This window comes from Apis laboriosa, unplaced genomic scaffold (assembly GCF_014066325.1).
Source record: "Apis laboriosa isolate Shangri-la unplaced genomic scaffold, ASM1406632v1 scaffold30_cov140, whole genome shotgun sequence".
In the NCBI taxonomy this organism is placed as follows: domain Eukaryota; kingdom Metazoa; phylum Arthropoda; class Insecta; order Hymenoptera; family Apidae; genus Apis; species Apis laboriosa.
This window is the reverse complement of record NW_025222776.1, coordinates 1,664,129-1,680,171: the sequence shown is the minus strand read 5'-3', so window position 1 is coordinate 1,680,171 and position 16,043 is coordinate 1,664,129. Positions and strand designations below refer to the sequence as shown.

The 16,043-nt window shown below is 18.9% G+C and overlaps 4 protein-coding genes across 6 annotated transcripts; 1 reads left to right on the top strand and 3 right to left on the bottom strand.

The window, feature by feature from the left end:
* Nucleotides 1-372: 372 nt before the first annotated feature.
* On the bottom strand, nt 373-2,743 carry LOC122714522 (facilitated trehalose transporter Tret1-like). Of its 2 annotated transcripts, none has more exons than XM_043935932.1 (2): nt 2,577-2,743; nt 373-1,911 (listed from the first exon to the last, which is right to left on the bottom strand). In XM_043935932.1, the coding sequence occupies exon 2, from the start codon at nt 1,883-1,885 to the stop codon at nt 461-463; it is 1,425 nt and encodes a 474-aa protein (XP_043791867.1). In that variant the 5' UTR covers nt 1,886-1,911; nt 2,577-2,743; the 3' UTR covers nt 373-460. The 2 variants fall into 2 exon arrangements, with proteins under 2 accessions (XP_043791867.1, XP_043791868.1); XM_043935933.1 differs by lacking the exon at nt 2,577-2,743 and adding an exon at nt 2,270-2,329.
* Nucleotides 2,744-2,929: 186 nt separating this feature from the next.
* Nucleotides 2,930-10,159, bottom strand: LOC122714526 (coiled-coil domain-containing protein 40). The gene is made up of 9 exons (XM_043935939.1): nt 10,106-10,159; nt 6,491-6,634; nt 5,714-6,336; nt 4,959-5,202; nt 4,473-4,883; nt 3,852-4,373; nt 3,486-3,773; nt 3,234-3,392; nt 2,930-3,159 (listed from the first exon to the last, which is right to left on the bottom strand). The coding sequence occupies exons 2-9, from the start codon at nt 6,608-6,610 to the stop codon at nt 2,932-2,934; spliced, it is 2,595 nt and encodes an 864-aa protein (XP_043791874.1). The 5' UTR covers nt 6,611-6,634; nt 10,106-10,159; the 3' UTR covers nt 2,930-2,931.
* A 43-nt stretch (nt 10,160-10,202) lies between these two features.
* LOC122714525 (39S ribosomal protein L42, mitochondrial) lies at nt 10,203-11,040 on the top strand. The gene is made up of 2 exons (XM_043935938.1): nt 10,203-10,356; nt 10,592-11,040. Exon 2 carries the CDS (start codon nt 10,592-10,594, stop codon nt 10,949-10,951), a length of 360 nt encoding a protein of 119 aa, XP_043791873.1. The 5' UTR covers nt 10,203-10,356; the 3' UTR covers nt 10,952-11,040.
* Nucleotides 11,041-11,051: 11 nt separating this feature from the next.
* Nucleotides 11,052-16,007, bottom strand: LOC122714521 (protein PFF0380w-like). Of its 2 annotated transcripts, XM_043935931.1 has the most exons (8): nt 15,977-16,007; nt 15,320-15,451; nt 15,035-15,196; nt 14,666-14,895; nt 13,435-14,584; nt 13,160-13,264; nt 12,150-12,184; nt 11,052-12,057 (listed from the first exon to the last, which is right to left on the bottom strand). In XM_043935931.1, the coding sequence occupies exons 2-8, from the start codon at nt 15,394-15,396 to the stop codon at nt 11,237-11,239; spliced, it is 2,580 nt and encodes an 859-aa protein (XP_043791866.1). In that variant the 5' UTR covers nt 15,397-15,451; nt 15,977-16,007; the 3' UTR covers nt 11,052-11,236. The 2 variants fall into 2 exon arrangements, with proteins under 2 accessions (XP_043791866.1, XP_043791865.1); XM_043935930.1 differs by lacking the exon at nt 15,977-16,007 and having other exon boundaries at nt 15,320-15,496.
* Nucleotides 16,008-16,043: the final 36 nt, after the last annotated feature.

Sequence of the window (16,043 nt, the reverse complement as noted above, 5' to 3'; positions counted from 1 at the left end):
CAATACAGTACTACCGCGCATCTAGCTAAGCGTTCTCGCTTTCTCGCTGTTTTGCTCTATCTAATATAAATTTAAAATACTTATAACTTATTAATTAATTCTTATCGGACACATGTATATATGAATGTTTTTTATTGTTTTGATATTTAGAATCCATCCTCAAAAGATATCTCACATTTTTATAAATATTCTGTATATATATTCCGGCAAATACCAATTATTTTATATCTTTTTATATAATCTATAATTTTTATATATTTAATCTATATTTTATATAATCTTATATTTTTTTATATAATCTATTTATTAATAAATTATAACAGTTTTACAATATAAATAATTTAAACACTGTGGATATCTTATAGTAAATGATTTATTTTTGAATTCACAAAAACAACATTATTTTGTTAATCCAATAAATTGATAAATTTTATAGACAAATAGTTTTTAAACAATAATATTATAAGTTACTTAATTCTTTTTGAATTTCTTCTAAAGATTTTCCTTTTGTTTCAGGAACTATAAAGTATACAAAGAAACTTCCAATAAGACAAATTACAGCAAATAACCAATATGTAGCAGCAAGATGAATTGTCTCTGAAAGATCACTGAAAAATTTAGTTACAATAAAAACTAATATCCAGTTAAAAAGACAAGCACTACTTGCAGCTATACCCTTTACTTCTGGTGCAAAAATTTCACCCATCATCATCCATGGAAGTGGACCAAAACCAACATTGAACATTATAATAAAAATACATACAGAAACTAAAGGTAACCACTTAATTGAATTAACATCTATTTCATTTTCTGAAAGATAGAAATAAACTCCAAGTATACAAGATGTTAAGCATAAAAATATTATAGATATGAATAGTAATATTCTTCTACCTATACGATCTACTATTAATGTGCTTACAAATACAGCCAAGACTTGCATTATACCTACTATAATAGTTGAGTAACCAGGATTTAAATCAGTATTAGCTTTTTTAAAAATACTGTTAGTATAGAATATAACAACATTGATGCCACTTAATTGTTGAAAAAACATTAGACCATAAGCAATTATAAAACTTTTTAAAGTCGTTTTAGATTTAATTAAAGTCCAAAAAGAAACTGAATTTTTATTAGTTTCTTCTAATGCATCTTTTTGACTTTGTAATTCATTTTCTATATTATATTGAATACCACGTAATTTAATTAAATTTTTTCTAGCAAATTCTTCATTGCCTTTTTTTAAATAATAAGATGGTGATTCTGGCATAAACATAAAAACTACAAAAAAAATAAGCGGTACAAGAGCAGATATAATAGACAATACTCGCATATTAACAAAAGTTCCTAAAATATATGATAAAAGAATGCCTGTAGTAAGAAGTAATTGAAAATATGATCCAAGAGTTCCGCGGATCTCGTTTTCAGCTATTTCTGCTGTATATATTGGTGCTGTTACACAAAAGGCTCCACCACTAAGACCAGTAATAAATCTACCAATATAAAACATAATCACAGAATTGGCAAAAATTATAAGCAACCAGCCTATACTAAAAGGTATCACCATCAAGAGCATTGAATATTTTCTTCCTATCATATCAGCAAGAATACCAATAGGAATACATATCACTGCTGAACCTATTGCAACTAATGAGCTAATCCATGAAAATTCATCTTTAGATATATGTATATTATATAAAGATTCTAGATTTTTGCCATCATCACCAGCAGAAGAAGTCCATGCTAATGTCATTCCAGCTGCTAAGGCTCCAAGAGTTGATGCCAAACTAGCAATATATTGAACTAGTCTGTTAGTTGATGATATAACTTGATCTCCAGTATTGGAAATTAAAATCTGTTGTGAAATTCCAAGACGATTCTCATTCATTTTCTTGAAATTATTTCAATAAATAGCTAAAAATAATTAATTTAATTTTATTTGTGAGATTTCTTAAATAATTGTCAAAACTTATTGCATACTTGCTGCAAAAATAATATAATTTAAAATTTGCATTTATTGAATTATTAATAGAGAAAAAACTACTGTTGTTTGTAACTAGTAGAATTCTATAAATGAATTTCTAAACTATAAACTTTAAATTTGACTTAAAATTTCTGATATTCTTATAATAATTCAAAATTATTAAATTTACTTTAAAATTATAATTTTTGAGTTATATCATTCTTATAACAAGTATGTAATAATTAAATAAAAAAACTTAAAATCTTAATAAAATATTTTAAATATTTTAAACATAGAATAATTACTTACATTTTACTTTAATTTAAATCTATTGCTGGTAGAATTTTATTTATATTAAATTAAATATTTATTCTTTTATATATAGTATTATCTATTATTATTACTGTAAGTAATGAAACAAAATATTTCTTATCTTTTTATTATAGTTTGCACTATTATATTATATATTATATATAATATATATTTGCATATATATTATAAATAAATAAAATTAGAAAAATTTAGAAAATCAATTTAAGATAAAAATGTTTTTATGTTTATCTATTTTAAATTCGATATATGATTTATAGACAGTAATGATATTTTGATGATTTACCTTAATTTCATATCAGTGATATGACTGGATTAAAATTAATCTTGATCGAATTGATGTGATTCGTCTATCGCTAATATGAAGTTCTTATCTATATTTTCTTTATTCTTCTTAGATCATAATATTTTCAATCTTTCAATTTTTATCAAATTTTTTTATTTCTTTAATATTTTTTTAAATATTAATAAATATTTAAATTTCAAATTATATTTTTTACAACATTGAAAATTTTTATATGATATTATTCTATTGTAACTTGGTAAAATACTTCTTTAAAACAGTTACTAGAACTTTGTACCTTTGTATTCATTTATGATAACATAATTATTTTACCTTATCTTATACATTCATTAATTTTTTAAAATGTTTGCAAAGTAAGCAATACTCTTTTTATGCTATTTTTTAATGTTGGAAAATCATGATTAGTTTTTTCTAATGTACATTTTAAATATTCTCTACAATAATGTTCTCTTTGCAAATTTTCTTCAATTATACTTTCGTTTTTATAAATCATTTTATATATACCATTTTTTATATCATATAATTGTTTTACTTTTCTTTGCTTAAGAACTAAACTATGTAAATTCTAAAAATTGAAAAATAACATTAAAAAAATTAACATTAAATAATTTTAATGATATGATATATCTAAAAACATACGTGATATTTTAATAATTCCATTTGTTCAATTTCGTTTTCTATAGTTTGAACATGTATTTTTAGATTTTGTAAAAATTCTTGACATTTAATTAATTTATTCTGAATGCTTGTTATTTGAATTTTTAATTTTTCTATCATATTGCCAGTTTGTTTTGTAATCTGTTAATGATAAAATATATAATATATAAATATATGATTTATAAAATAATAAAATATATGATAATCTCATAGAAATTAATTATTTTAATTTACTTTTAAAAGTTGTTTGATTTTTACTTTTTGATCAGATAAACGTTTATACATTATAATCTTTTCGTTATGTTTTACTTTTGGATTCTTTTTAAGTTTACCAAACATTTTGTCAACTATAATATCTCTTCTTGTAATACAAAGATTCATATCGTGAATTAATTTTTCTTGAATTTTTTTTAAATAAGAAAGTCTCATTTCCATTCTATGAATTTCACTTTTCATTGAAGCTATACCTCCAGTACTTGATTCTTCTTTCATATTTTTAATCGTATCTTGTAACAATTGTACCTTAATTATATTAATATTATAACAATTATAAAGAAATAAGTGATATTGTGATAAAAGATAAAAAACCTTATAAATTACCTTTTTTTCCCATGCTAAACTTTCTTGTTGTGCAGAATTTAATTCTTCCTTAAGTATAATTTTCTCTGTACATAAATTTTTTAAATCACTTTGTATTTTTATAACTTCTAATTCTAATTCTTGAAAAGATAAAAGACATTCATTTTTCATTATACAATTTTTATCTTCCAATTCTTTTTCTAAATCTTTTTGTACTACTAAATTTGAATTCATACGGGATAATTTTTGATTAAGAGAAATTATAATTTTATTTACATTTGCTTCTTCCTTTGTAAGCATTTCTAATGCATATTCCAATTTAAAATTTTTTTGTCCTATTATCATAATTTCCTTTTCAAGAAGATTTAATTCTCTTAACTGTGATTCTCTTTGTTGACTTAATGAAACAAAAAAACCTTGTTGACGCAACCAAAATTGTTGTGCTTTTTTAATATTTTGTTGAAGTTCTTGAATATTTTTTTCTAAACTAACAATTTTTAAATCTTGTGGACTCAATTCTTCTCCACCAATACTTGGTAATATCTAAAATTGTTTATGTATAAATATATAATTTCTAATGTAATAAAATAATGTAATCAAATTATATTTTGAATTAAAAAATAAAAGAAAAAAATATGCAACCTGTTCAATAAGTTTATTTATTCCAAGAAGTTTTGTTTGTGACTTTCCTATCATTGCTTCATATTTTTTTGTTTCCTTTTGTAATTCATCTATTTGTTTTTCTTTCCCAGTATTCTTCTGTGTCAGTTCCAATAATTCTGTTTTTTTAATTTCAATGAGATTTTTAAGTTTTTCTAATTGTAACAGATTATTTCCATATGTATTTTCTATACGTGCAATAGAAATTTCATGTTCTAATACAATATTTTTTGTACTCATTAATAATTCATTTATATATTTAGTTGTCTTATTGCATAAAACTTTTTCTTCCAATTTTTCAAATATTGTTTTTTCTAAATTATTTTGTTTTTGAAAAGTAGTTTCAAGCTTTTTATTTATTTGTTCTTCTTCATAAAGATAATTTTGATATTTCTGAAATTATATCAGTTTTATTTATAATAACAGTTATAATATTTTAATTTAATAATTATAACATATTTAACATACACTAAGTATAACATTATAATCATATTCTGTTTGTTCATTAATTTTAGTTAAGTTTAACAATTCTTCTTTATTTTTTGCAATTTTTTCATTGTATACTGATATTGCTCGTGATGTAATTTTAATATTATTTTCTATTCGAAAGTTCCATGATGTCAAATATTCATTATTTTCCATTTCTTTTTCTATTTCTTTATTTACTTTTTGTATTTCTAATAACAATCCATTGTATAATTTATGTGCTTCTCTAAAAAAATTAATTTTTCAGTAAATTAAAAAAATATAAAAAATATAATTCATATGAATTCATTTTCTTGAAAATGAATGAAAAATGAATATGAAAAATTTAATAAACAAAAAAGAAAATAAATTTAAGAAGAAAAAAAATTTATATAATTTATTTTAAAATTTAAACAAAATTTTAAATTTTATTTTAATTTATTAAAATATATTTCAAATTATTTATAAAATCGTGAATTTATATACAGTAAACTCCCATTTACTTAGCATTGGTAATAAGCTATTAAATATGACTATATTATGATATTACTAACAATTATTACAGCAATAATTTTTATATTTTATTAATATATTAATAATATTATATATTATATTTAATTTTATATGTAATTAAAAAATATTATATATATATATATATATATCTTATTTTATTTTTAAATGGGAGTATATTGTATATAATACACTAATATATATACTTATAATTTTTTTCTTTTATTTTTATTTTTTTTAATATTTACTTTTGTTCAAAATATAATTGATCGTGAATATTACTTCTTTTAGAAATATTAGTTACTATAGATTTCCATATATTATGTAAATCTTTATGTTCTGTATGCAGAGTTTCTAAATCTGTATTTGCATCAATTATCATTTTATTAGCATCTTCTTTTTCTTTATTTTTGATTTGTAATTGCTCATCAAAATAAGCTATTTCTGATTCAATTTTCCATATTTCTTCTTTTAATCGATATAATATAAAATCTCTTTGTTGTTTTTTATTAATCAATATCTTATTTCTATTAATATCTTGTAATGACAATTGTTTAGATAAAATTAAATGATTATTTAATTCTTTCTCCCATTTAGACAAATAAGAATGAAATTCCAATAAATTTTTTAATTTTTGAGATAGTTTTTCTTTTTTATCTTTTTCTTCTTTTAATTTTGAATAATTTTGTTTTAGAATTTCTTTAGCATTTTCTATATTATTATTTTTTTTTTCTCTTAAAAATGTGACTTTTGATAATGCTTGTATATATTGCTGTAATATTGTATGTTGATGTTGAACATCTTGCTGCATTTGATAAAGTTGTATAGCTTCTGATTCTAATTCTTTTTCTGCACATTTTATTGATGTTTCCTAAAAATATATAATTATATTTATATTTTATGAAGATATATTTTTATTTAAAAATATGAATATTGTAACAAAATCTCTATCAATGTTAAACATAATAATATAAAATATATAAAAAAATATATTATTTATTATATTTTTATATTCATTTACTTACAAGATTGATTATTTCTTCTGAAAGTTTATTATCAACATGCAATAAATGTGCATGTAGTGTTTCTTGAAATTTTTTCATCAAATTATCATTTGGATTCAGAATATGTAATGTAGTTGCCATAATTCAAACACAATTTATTGCACTCTATTACGAATTTTTTAATTATTTAGAAACTTTTTAAAAAAAATATTATTTTTATTTTTTTTTATATATTTACTTAAATAAAATTAATCTATATATGTATATATAAAATTTTTAATCTTCTTCTTTAAACTTTTTCTTTCAATACTAAAAGATTTATTTATGTTTCAATTATATGGTAACCATATTAACAGTCGCGAAGTAAAAAATAATAGAAAGAAAACTTTTAATATTTTTACTTTTATCAAATTTTTTCTCTTGCTATCTAATTTTTTAAATAATAAAATAATAATTTTACTATTAAAAAAATGCTATTTTATTAAACAATCAAACAATTATTATCATGTTTTAAAATTATAATTTATTAATATTTATCATAATATTATTAATAAAATTATTAATATTAAATTATAATATATATAATCATTATAATATGTATATGGTTTAACAATTATCAAAAATTATCAATATTTTAAATTTTGAAATTGTAAGAATGTTTGAAGATTAAAAATTTTATTAAAATAATAGAAAAATTCTAAACATAATGATTTGAAAAAATAGCAATAGATGTTTTGAATTATGTCTTAAAAGTATCTAATGTACAAAATGTTTGAAAAATATTTTTTGAATAATTTATATTTTTTAAACAATTTTTTATTAAAAAATATAGTTATAATAATAATACAATTATTATAAATTATATTATTCCTAGATAATATATAATATCAAAAATTTTGATTAAAGTATAAAAAAATTTAAACTTTTTTAAATATTTTTATCAAGTAAAATCCAAAAATATCGATCATAATTATTATAATTCATCGACTTAAAAAATTGTATATATGTAAATTTTATAGGCAAATAATATATAATCAAATTTTTTATATATAATTATTATAAATATTATATATATAAAAATTTATTAATATAATACATGTACAATATACGATTTTCAAATTTATTTTTTAAAAATCACAATATTTGCTATCAGTTGCATATTTCATCAAAAATAAAATTAATTCTTTTATTATTCGTTTTTTATATATATTAAATAAATCTAACATGTTTTTTCTATTTTATATATTTTGAAATTTTATATATATTCTGTTTTTAATTTATTTAAAAAAATTTTTTTTGTGTTATAATTAAAAAATATATTTCGATGTTTACATTAGAATGTAAACATAGTAATATAAATATAAGTTATTAAATAGCAGTTAAACATAAAATTGTTATACATTTGTTACAAATTATTAAACATAAAATTAGTAATTAGTATTTTAAAAATCAATTTTTCTTTAAGACTCTCAATTATAATTTTATATCAAAATTTATCTTGTTTAATTATAATTCCTTTTTAGTTTTAAAAAAATAAAATGGCAATACTATCTATTCAAGTTTAAAGTTGTATGAAATTTGTTTTATTCAATATATAATATATTTAATAACTTTGTAATTTCTATATATTTAATTATATTCAAAATTTTTTGTCAAAAATTGATTATAAATTTAAATAAATATAAAAATTTTTTATTAAATTGTAGTATTTTAAAAGAAATTTAATATAATTAAATTAAAATATATATTTATTTATTATTATATTATAATTAAATTAAATTAAAAGAAATTCTTATATTCATACATTATTTTAATTTTTTAACCAGTTTTTGAATATTAAAAATATTTTAATAAATTTTATTATTTTTTTATTGTTTTTAACCGAATTTAAATTCTTAATTTCCTTTATTATTTCTAAAACTGATACATAATAATGGATTAGAAAGAATATATATTTTTTCATTGTTGATATTAATTTTATATAAATCATTTATTATGCAAAATTTTTTAGAAAATTTTTAATGTAAAAAAAATCGAAAATATTCAAGAAGCAAGATATTAAAATTGTATTACTATACTTTGAAATTATATATTAAAATTTGCAATATTTGTACAAACTTATATGTAATATATAGATTAAAAATTTTTAAAATTGTAAAATGCTTTGATAAAAACTTTGAGTAATTGAAGATAATCAAAGCATTTTTTTTATATTTTTTTAATAAAAATATTATATAGAACTGTTCATTACTATAATACTTTTTCCATTATAATAGTATATAATAGTATCAATTATTATGTCATAGATGATTGAAATATTTCCTTTTGTTTCTTTTGCATGAATTTTTGAATATTTTTTAAAATTCCCTGTCTTTTTTTAATTTTGTGAAAAACATATATATAATTGAATGTAATTCTTCATATTATCAAGTAAATTATTGCATGATATGCACACAATGATAAATGCATGGAAAAATAATAATTTCCTATTAACTAAACAAAAAATCAGTGAATTTCATCTTTTCAATATTACATATGTATACATTATTCAAATATATTATTTTTTTATGATAAGTTGTATTTGTAATATGTACAAGTCTATAATACGTAGTCTATATAATACATAATATATCTATATATATATAATATATCTAGTCTATATAATACATATATAAATTATAATACCTAATTTAAAGCACTTATGTAAATTTTCTGTAATGCCACCTTGAATCTTGATAAAATATTTCACATTCATATGATATTATTTATTATGTATTAAAATACATAAAGTTTTAACATCTGATACATCAAAGCTCTTATATATTAGTAATGAAAAGTATTTATTTTATAGCATTTATATCCATTTTAATAGAATAAATTTATTAATAACATTTTTTATGATATTATTTTTATTCTTTTCAAAAACATATTTTTTATTATATTTGAATCAGGCCAAATTGTTTTATACATTTTCATAAAATAATTTCAATAAAATATTGAATATTCAATAAATGAAAATTTTTATTATACTAATTATAATAATATCCAAACAAATCTTTAACTTTGCTTTTTTTTACATTTTTTTATTAATATTAATAGATTTTTTTAGTTTAGAAACATTGATAACATTTTTTTTTTTCTTAATTATATTTATATTATAACTGAATTTTTATATTTCAATAGCTTATTTATTTTTGTTATAATAATTTTATTGTATAACTGAATTTTTATATTTCAATAGTTTATTTATTTTTGTTATAATAATTTTATTGTATTCTTTACATTTTATCTCTAAATTGTATCATTGCATTTCAAATCAGAACTTGAAATCTGGATCCTCCGATCATACATTGCTAAATAATTATTTCTTATTTTTCCTTAAAAGAAAAGAAAAAATGTGCTACTAATGTTGCTATCGTTATTATTATAGATAATTATATATATATAATTTTAAATAATTTTTAAATTATATTAATACAAAAATATCAAATATTTTAATTTATTAAATGTTTTACTCGAATCCCTATTATTTATTTTAAACTAGATATTTTATTGCAAATAATTAAAAAACAGCAAAATCAAAAAAAATTCAAGATACAACACTATAAAGTTAATCTAAAAATTAAATATCGTTACATGAAAATAATAAAAGGTTATGTATTCTTTTCATAATTTATTGAAGAAAAATTGAGTCACATTTAGAAATAGTAGGAATAGCAACTAAAGTCCGTGTTTAACAATGCCTTCATTTAACAAATCATTTCCACACACTGTTATCTTTTGATATTATTGGAAGCCATTTTGTTCCGATATCTGACAATTATATGAATTAATGAAACAAATGTTTCTAAGTGATTGAATACAATAATACTACTGTTTATATTACTGTGAGTTTTTAATTTAATTTTTAATATTTTTATTAATATATTTTATTTCAAATATATTATTTATAATACTTTTAATAATTTAAAATATACGTAGTGTGATATATAAATATTTATTCTAATTTTTTTTTAGTAGTTTAAGGTTATTTTGAAATTTTCATTCTATGATATATTTTTATTTATGTGCATTATTTATAAATAATTATAAAAATATATTAATTTATTTATTTTTAAATAGATGAATGCTGTCTTAGGTATTGGACGCATAATTAATGTTTTCTGCAAACGATGTCTCAGTTCTTTTAAATTACCTTCAGAATTTGTCATACCAATGAGTAATGATATGATTATTTGTTGGCATCCAGAACGAGAATTTCCTTATAAATATTCATTACCACTACCACAAGAGAAAGAGACTTTATCAAATTCTGTTTTATGCATTGGTGAAAAAGAAATTGCTGATGTTTTTAAACATAAGAGAAAAGAAGTTGTCATTGAAGAACTTCGTAAAATGACATATACTACAAAACATAGATGGTATCCAAAAAAACGGTTGTTGAGATTTAAAAAAGTAGAACCAGACAGACCATATCTGTAATATGTTATATATTTTTAAAATGTAAATTAATATAATAAAAGAAAGAATAATGGAATATTAGAATAAAAAAATAATAGAATTTTAAAAAATTATTATTACAGTCTTTTTATTTAATTTAAATTAATTAATTTCATTTTATTGCACCTATTTAAATATGAAATATTCTTAAATTTATATACATACATATACGTACACGCACGCGACACATACACGCATAAAAGTCATAATAATATGTATTAATACATCTAAACAAGAATTAGTCTCAGAAAAAATGACATTTAAATTCTATAAATTTTGAGGTAATATTTGTCTTTCTCCTTCATATAAAAATATTTGCATTGCTTGATATAATAAATATCTTCCAAAGTTACATTTTTCCTCTATATCCCATGTTGCTACTATTCCATAGTAATCTCCATTTTTATAATTTCTTAATTTTTGTATTCCTAAAGCATCAATCATAGCAGCTTCACGTGTATAAGCTTCTACTGGAATACTATTTTGAAAAATATGAAGACAAACAATTCCATAGCCAGCATTCCAAATACTTAAAATGTGTTGAATTTTTGCATTTTCAGAATTTTTATTTGAAACCCATGTATCGAAAGCATCTTTAAGATGGGAGTATGGTCTATTGCGTGTACCTTTACCCACATAAAAAATAGCAGAAAGGAATGTAGTCCAAGCTATGGGTTTTGCTAGATTTTCTATACGAGAAGGTAAATCTTTTGTTATACGTGGATCTAAAAGTAAATAATTAAAGCAAGTTTTATTCATTCCTTCTCTCCATTTTCTAGAAGGACTTGCTAAGGAAAATTCTTTAAAAGCATTTTTTTCAATGATTTTGTATCTTTCTAAATCATTAACCCAATTTCCATACATTAGGAATGGTTTTATTTGAAATTCATAATAATCTATTTTAAATGAAGAATGATTAATTTCAAAGAATGATGAATTATATATTCCACTTTTTAATTTCGTGAGACGCTTTAAATAGAGTTGTCTGGTTGTATTAGTTATTGGTCCAGGATTATCACCATAATAAATTAGTTCCTTTCGTAGTGCTTCATTTGTTGGATTCATTGATAAATTTAATGACTTAGGCCCTAAATAAATTTATATAAAAAAAGTTATTATATTCTATATACTATAAAAAATTATAAATTGAAGTATAAAATAATTATTAAATAAATCTTACATAATTTTTCAGATGAAGTAGAATTTACAGATTTACTATAAATAAATAAAACAATTTTATTATTAATAATAATCAATTATTGATTCAAAATACAATAAAAAAAATTATAGTATTTTTTTTTAAAAGAAAAAATATTTCAAATTTCTTTGCCATTATTTATTTTTGCTTTGAAAAATTAAACTTTATGATCTTATATTATTTTCTCTTATTAGTCATATCTTAATTAACAAATATAGAAATTATAGAAATTATATTGATATTAATAAATAATGATATTAAAATATATTAATGATTATATTGATATTAATAAAAATTTTAATTTTTTTTCAGAAAATTGGAATAAAATCATTAGAAATTTGAAAATTTCATTGAAAATTGAAATCAAACTTTTTTCTCTATTTTTATTTTTGTTTTTTACTTTTGATTTCACTTTATTGAAGATAAATAATAGCTAGTAATTTTCTCCTTCACTAATATAATCATTAATAAAATATGATATTTGACCACTATAATTGTGAACACTATAATTTCTTTTTGTACTATCAAAGAATCTAGTTGTACTATAGTTGATCAAAATAAAATTTGATGTGAATCATAAGAAGAGAAAATATTTGAAATATGAAATTTTAGATTTAGCAATTCATATATTCAAAAGATAGTTTTGATAAAATAAAAAATAAGTATAAATGAAATTTCATGTATTCGCTTATTGTGATAAATGTGATTGATTTAAAAAAAAAATAGAAATTGAAATTAAAACAAATTTTATTTTTATATATTCAAGAAATGTTTTAAGAATTCGTTAATAATCTAAACATAACATCGAAATTTATTATATACATAATAATTATTATATACATTTATTATATACGTAATAAATATATATGCATAAAATACTAAAAACTAATATTTCATATTTCAGATAATCTTCTGATGATCTTATGATAACTATTAAATTTTATCTTAATCAAACATTGATATTATTCAAAAGAATATTTTTACTATCTTACCATGGTGATAACGTGTAAATTCTACGTTCTAAGAAAATTACACCTTCATCTGTGTTTTCATATTTATATTCTTCTTGTACACTAACATATGACTGTGATCTGAAACTATTAAAAATAATTTATTAAATTCAAAATATTAAATATTTTTGTGATAAAATCTCAGCAATATTATTATAAAAATTAAAATAACATTTAAAATAAAATTTAAAATAATTGTTAAATATAGATATATATTATAAATAATATAAATAACTTATAAATATAAATAACTTTACCTTGAAAGAAAAGTATTCAAATTTTCTTTAAAAGTATTTACAGTATTATTAACTTTTAATTCTACTTCTTTATCTGAAAATTTTTCTTGTAAAATATATTCCTTTAAATGTTCTTTATTTTTTTTGTTAAAATCTATTTTTTTTATGTTTAAAGTTTTAAAATTATTATTAAGTTCTTCTATTAAATTTTTTTGTGATATACATGTTTTAACATTAACTTCATTTTTCTTCGAATTTATTGACATATCCTCATCATATTTATTTTCATGTAATTTTATTGCCAGGTTTTTATTAAATTTATAATCCAAGTCTTTTATACAACTTTGATTTGGCGACAAAGAATTTGTTGCATCAGGACTTGTATTATCTGAAGAAATAAATTTATTATTTTTTCTGAGTTTTCTAAGTGATGAATACTGTCTATAAAATCGTTTTTTTCTTCTTGGAGTAGATCTTGCTACTTCTTTTCCTAAATTAAATTCTTCTGATCGAAATGATCGATTTCTCGTCATGCAAGGTGTAAAAGTTTTAAATTTTAATTCTTTATTTGATACTTTTGGAGATAAGTATTTTTGTTCCATTTCTATTGGTTTATTTGATAAAAAATTAGGCGATTTACTTATAATAGAATCACTTGGATCATACACAGATATTAACGGAATTTTAATATTATTATTTTGATAGAAATTTTTTCGACGGGTAATAAATCGTTTTCTTACTTTTATTTTTAATGAAAATTTATCTTTTATATTATATGACATATTATTATCAGTACTTATTGTAGATGATGGACTTGTATCATATAAAATTTCTTTAAATTGTTCATATTTTTCATTAATTTCATCTTCTTTAGAATTAGATTTTAAAGAATTTGAAAGTTGATTAATAATTTCATTGACTAAGAACTTTTCCTTATCCATTTCTTCACGAATTTGAAGTTCTGCTGCACTCGTCATTGCATTATTAACTTGATTATCATTATTTATATTATTGTAATTGAAATTAAAAGTATTTATATGTTTTATATCAATAAATTTTTCATCTTTATGTTCTTCAGATGTATCAATTAATATATTTCTTTCGATAACATCTGAAATTTCTGGAACAATATATTCAGCTACTATGTTTTCAGTATTAATCAACAGTTTATCTATAAAAAATATTTAATTTTTATTCATTTATTAATTAATTATAGATAGATATTGAAATTTAATTTATTTTTTTTACATACCAAAAGTCATTTTATATTTTGTTGGTTTTTCTTCTTTTGTAGTATTATCACAATATTTTCCAAGTATTACAATTGCTTTATAATATTTACCATCAAAAGCATAATGAAATGGACTACGTCCTTCATCATCCAAACAAAGAGGATCTCCACCATTTGCTAAAAGTAACTCTAAAACTGTGGCTCTACCCCATGCTGCTGCTACATGAACTGGAGTTAATCCATCTATTGATCTATAAGATTAATTAAAATAACACTTCATTGTTATATATTGAAAAAATTATTTTTATATAAATATTTTTCTTCAAAATATAAAATCAATTTTATTTTAAATTAAAAATTAATTATTTTAATTTTATTTTAATTAATTACCTGATATTTGGATTACCTCCATGACGTAAAAATAATTTAGTAACTTCTTCTGCAAATGCTTCAGAATCATTACCTATTACTAAGTGAAATGGAGTTACTCCATATGTAGGAATTAGAATATTTGGGTTTGCTTCTTTATTTAAAAGTAAAGTAGTTACTTGTCTATTAAAATAAATAAATAAATAAAAATTTTGAAATATAAAAAATATAATAATATATAAATTATTTATATAATAATATCAATCTAAATTTTTAATTTTTTTTTTAAAATTTTAAAAATCTTACTTTATATTATTATCTTCTAAACCATCGCAAAGAGAAGAAGCCAAAAAAAGACATCCCTTTGTTTTTAAAGTCGACATTATATTTCAATTATAATTGAAATTTGATAAATTTTTGTTCTATCAATTTTTAAACCTATTGTGCATTGAATATAAAAATAAAATATTTATTGTATATAAAAATTATACCATAATTAAAATATAAAAGTATCATTTATTAATTGAATGATTGAAAGAAATATTGTATATAATTATAATAAAATTATATTATATAAAATTATAATAAAAATATTTTAAAATTTAATTTATACATTATACATATCACATAACGTTTTATAAAGTTTTTATAAATTATTTTTAAAATATAAAATGAAAAAAAATAAATAAAATATAAAATGCATAATATTTTATTATTTTATTTTTATATTTAAAATAATAATTTAAAAATTTTTCGATTATATAAAACAATATAGTTTTATAACGAACATAATAAATACTTTCCACAACAATAAAACTATAACTGTAACCGGTAAAATTAATAAATGTAAATGACTTATTAAAAGTATATTGTATAAATTAATTATAAAACAAATGATAATTATATTTTATTAAAAATTATTTTATATTAATTTTATTATAAATCTTTATATCAAATATTTACTATGAAAATTTAAAATCAAGTACACTAGAATTCACTTTATTTTTTTTTGTTTGCCCTGAAGTTGTTT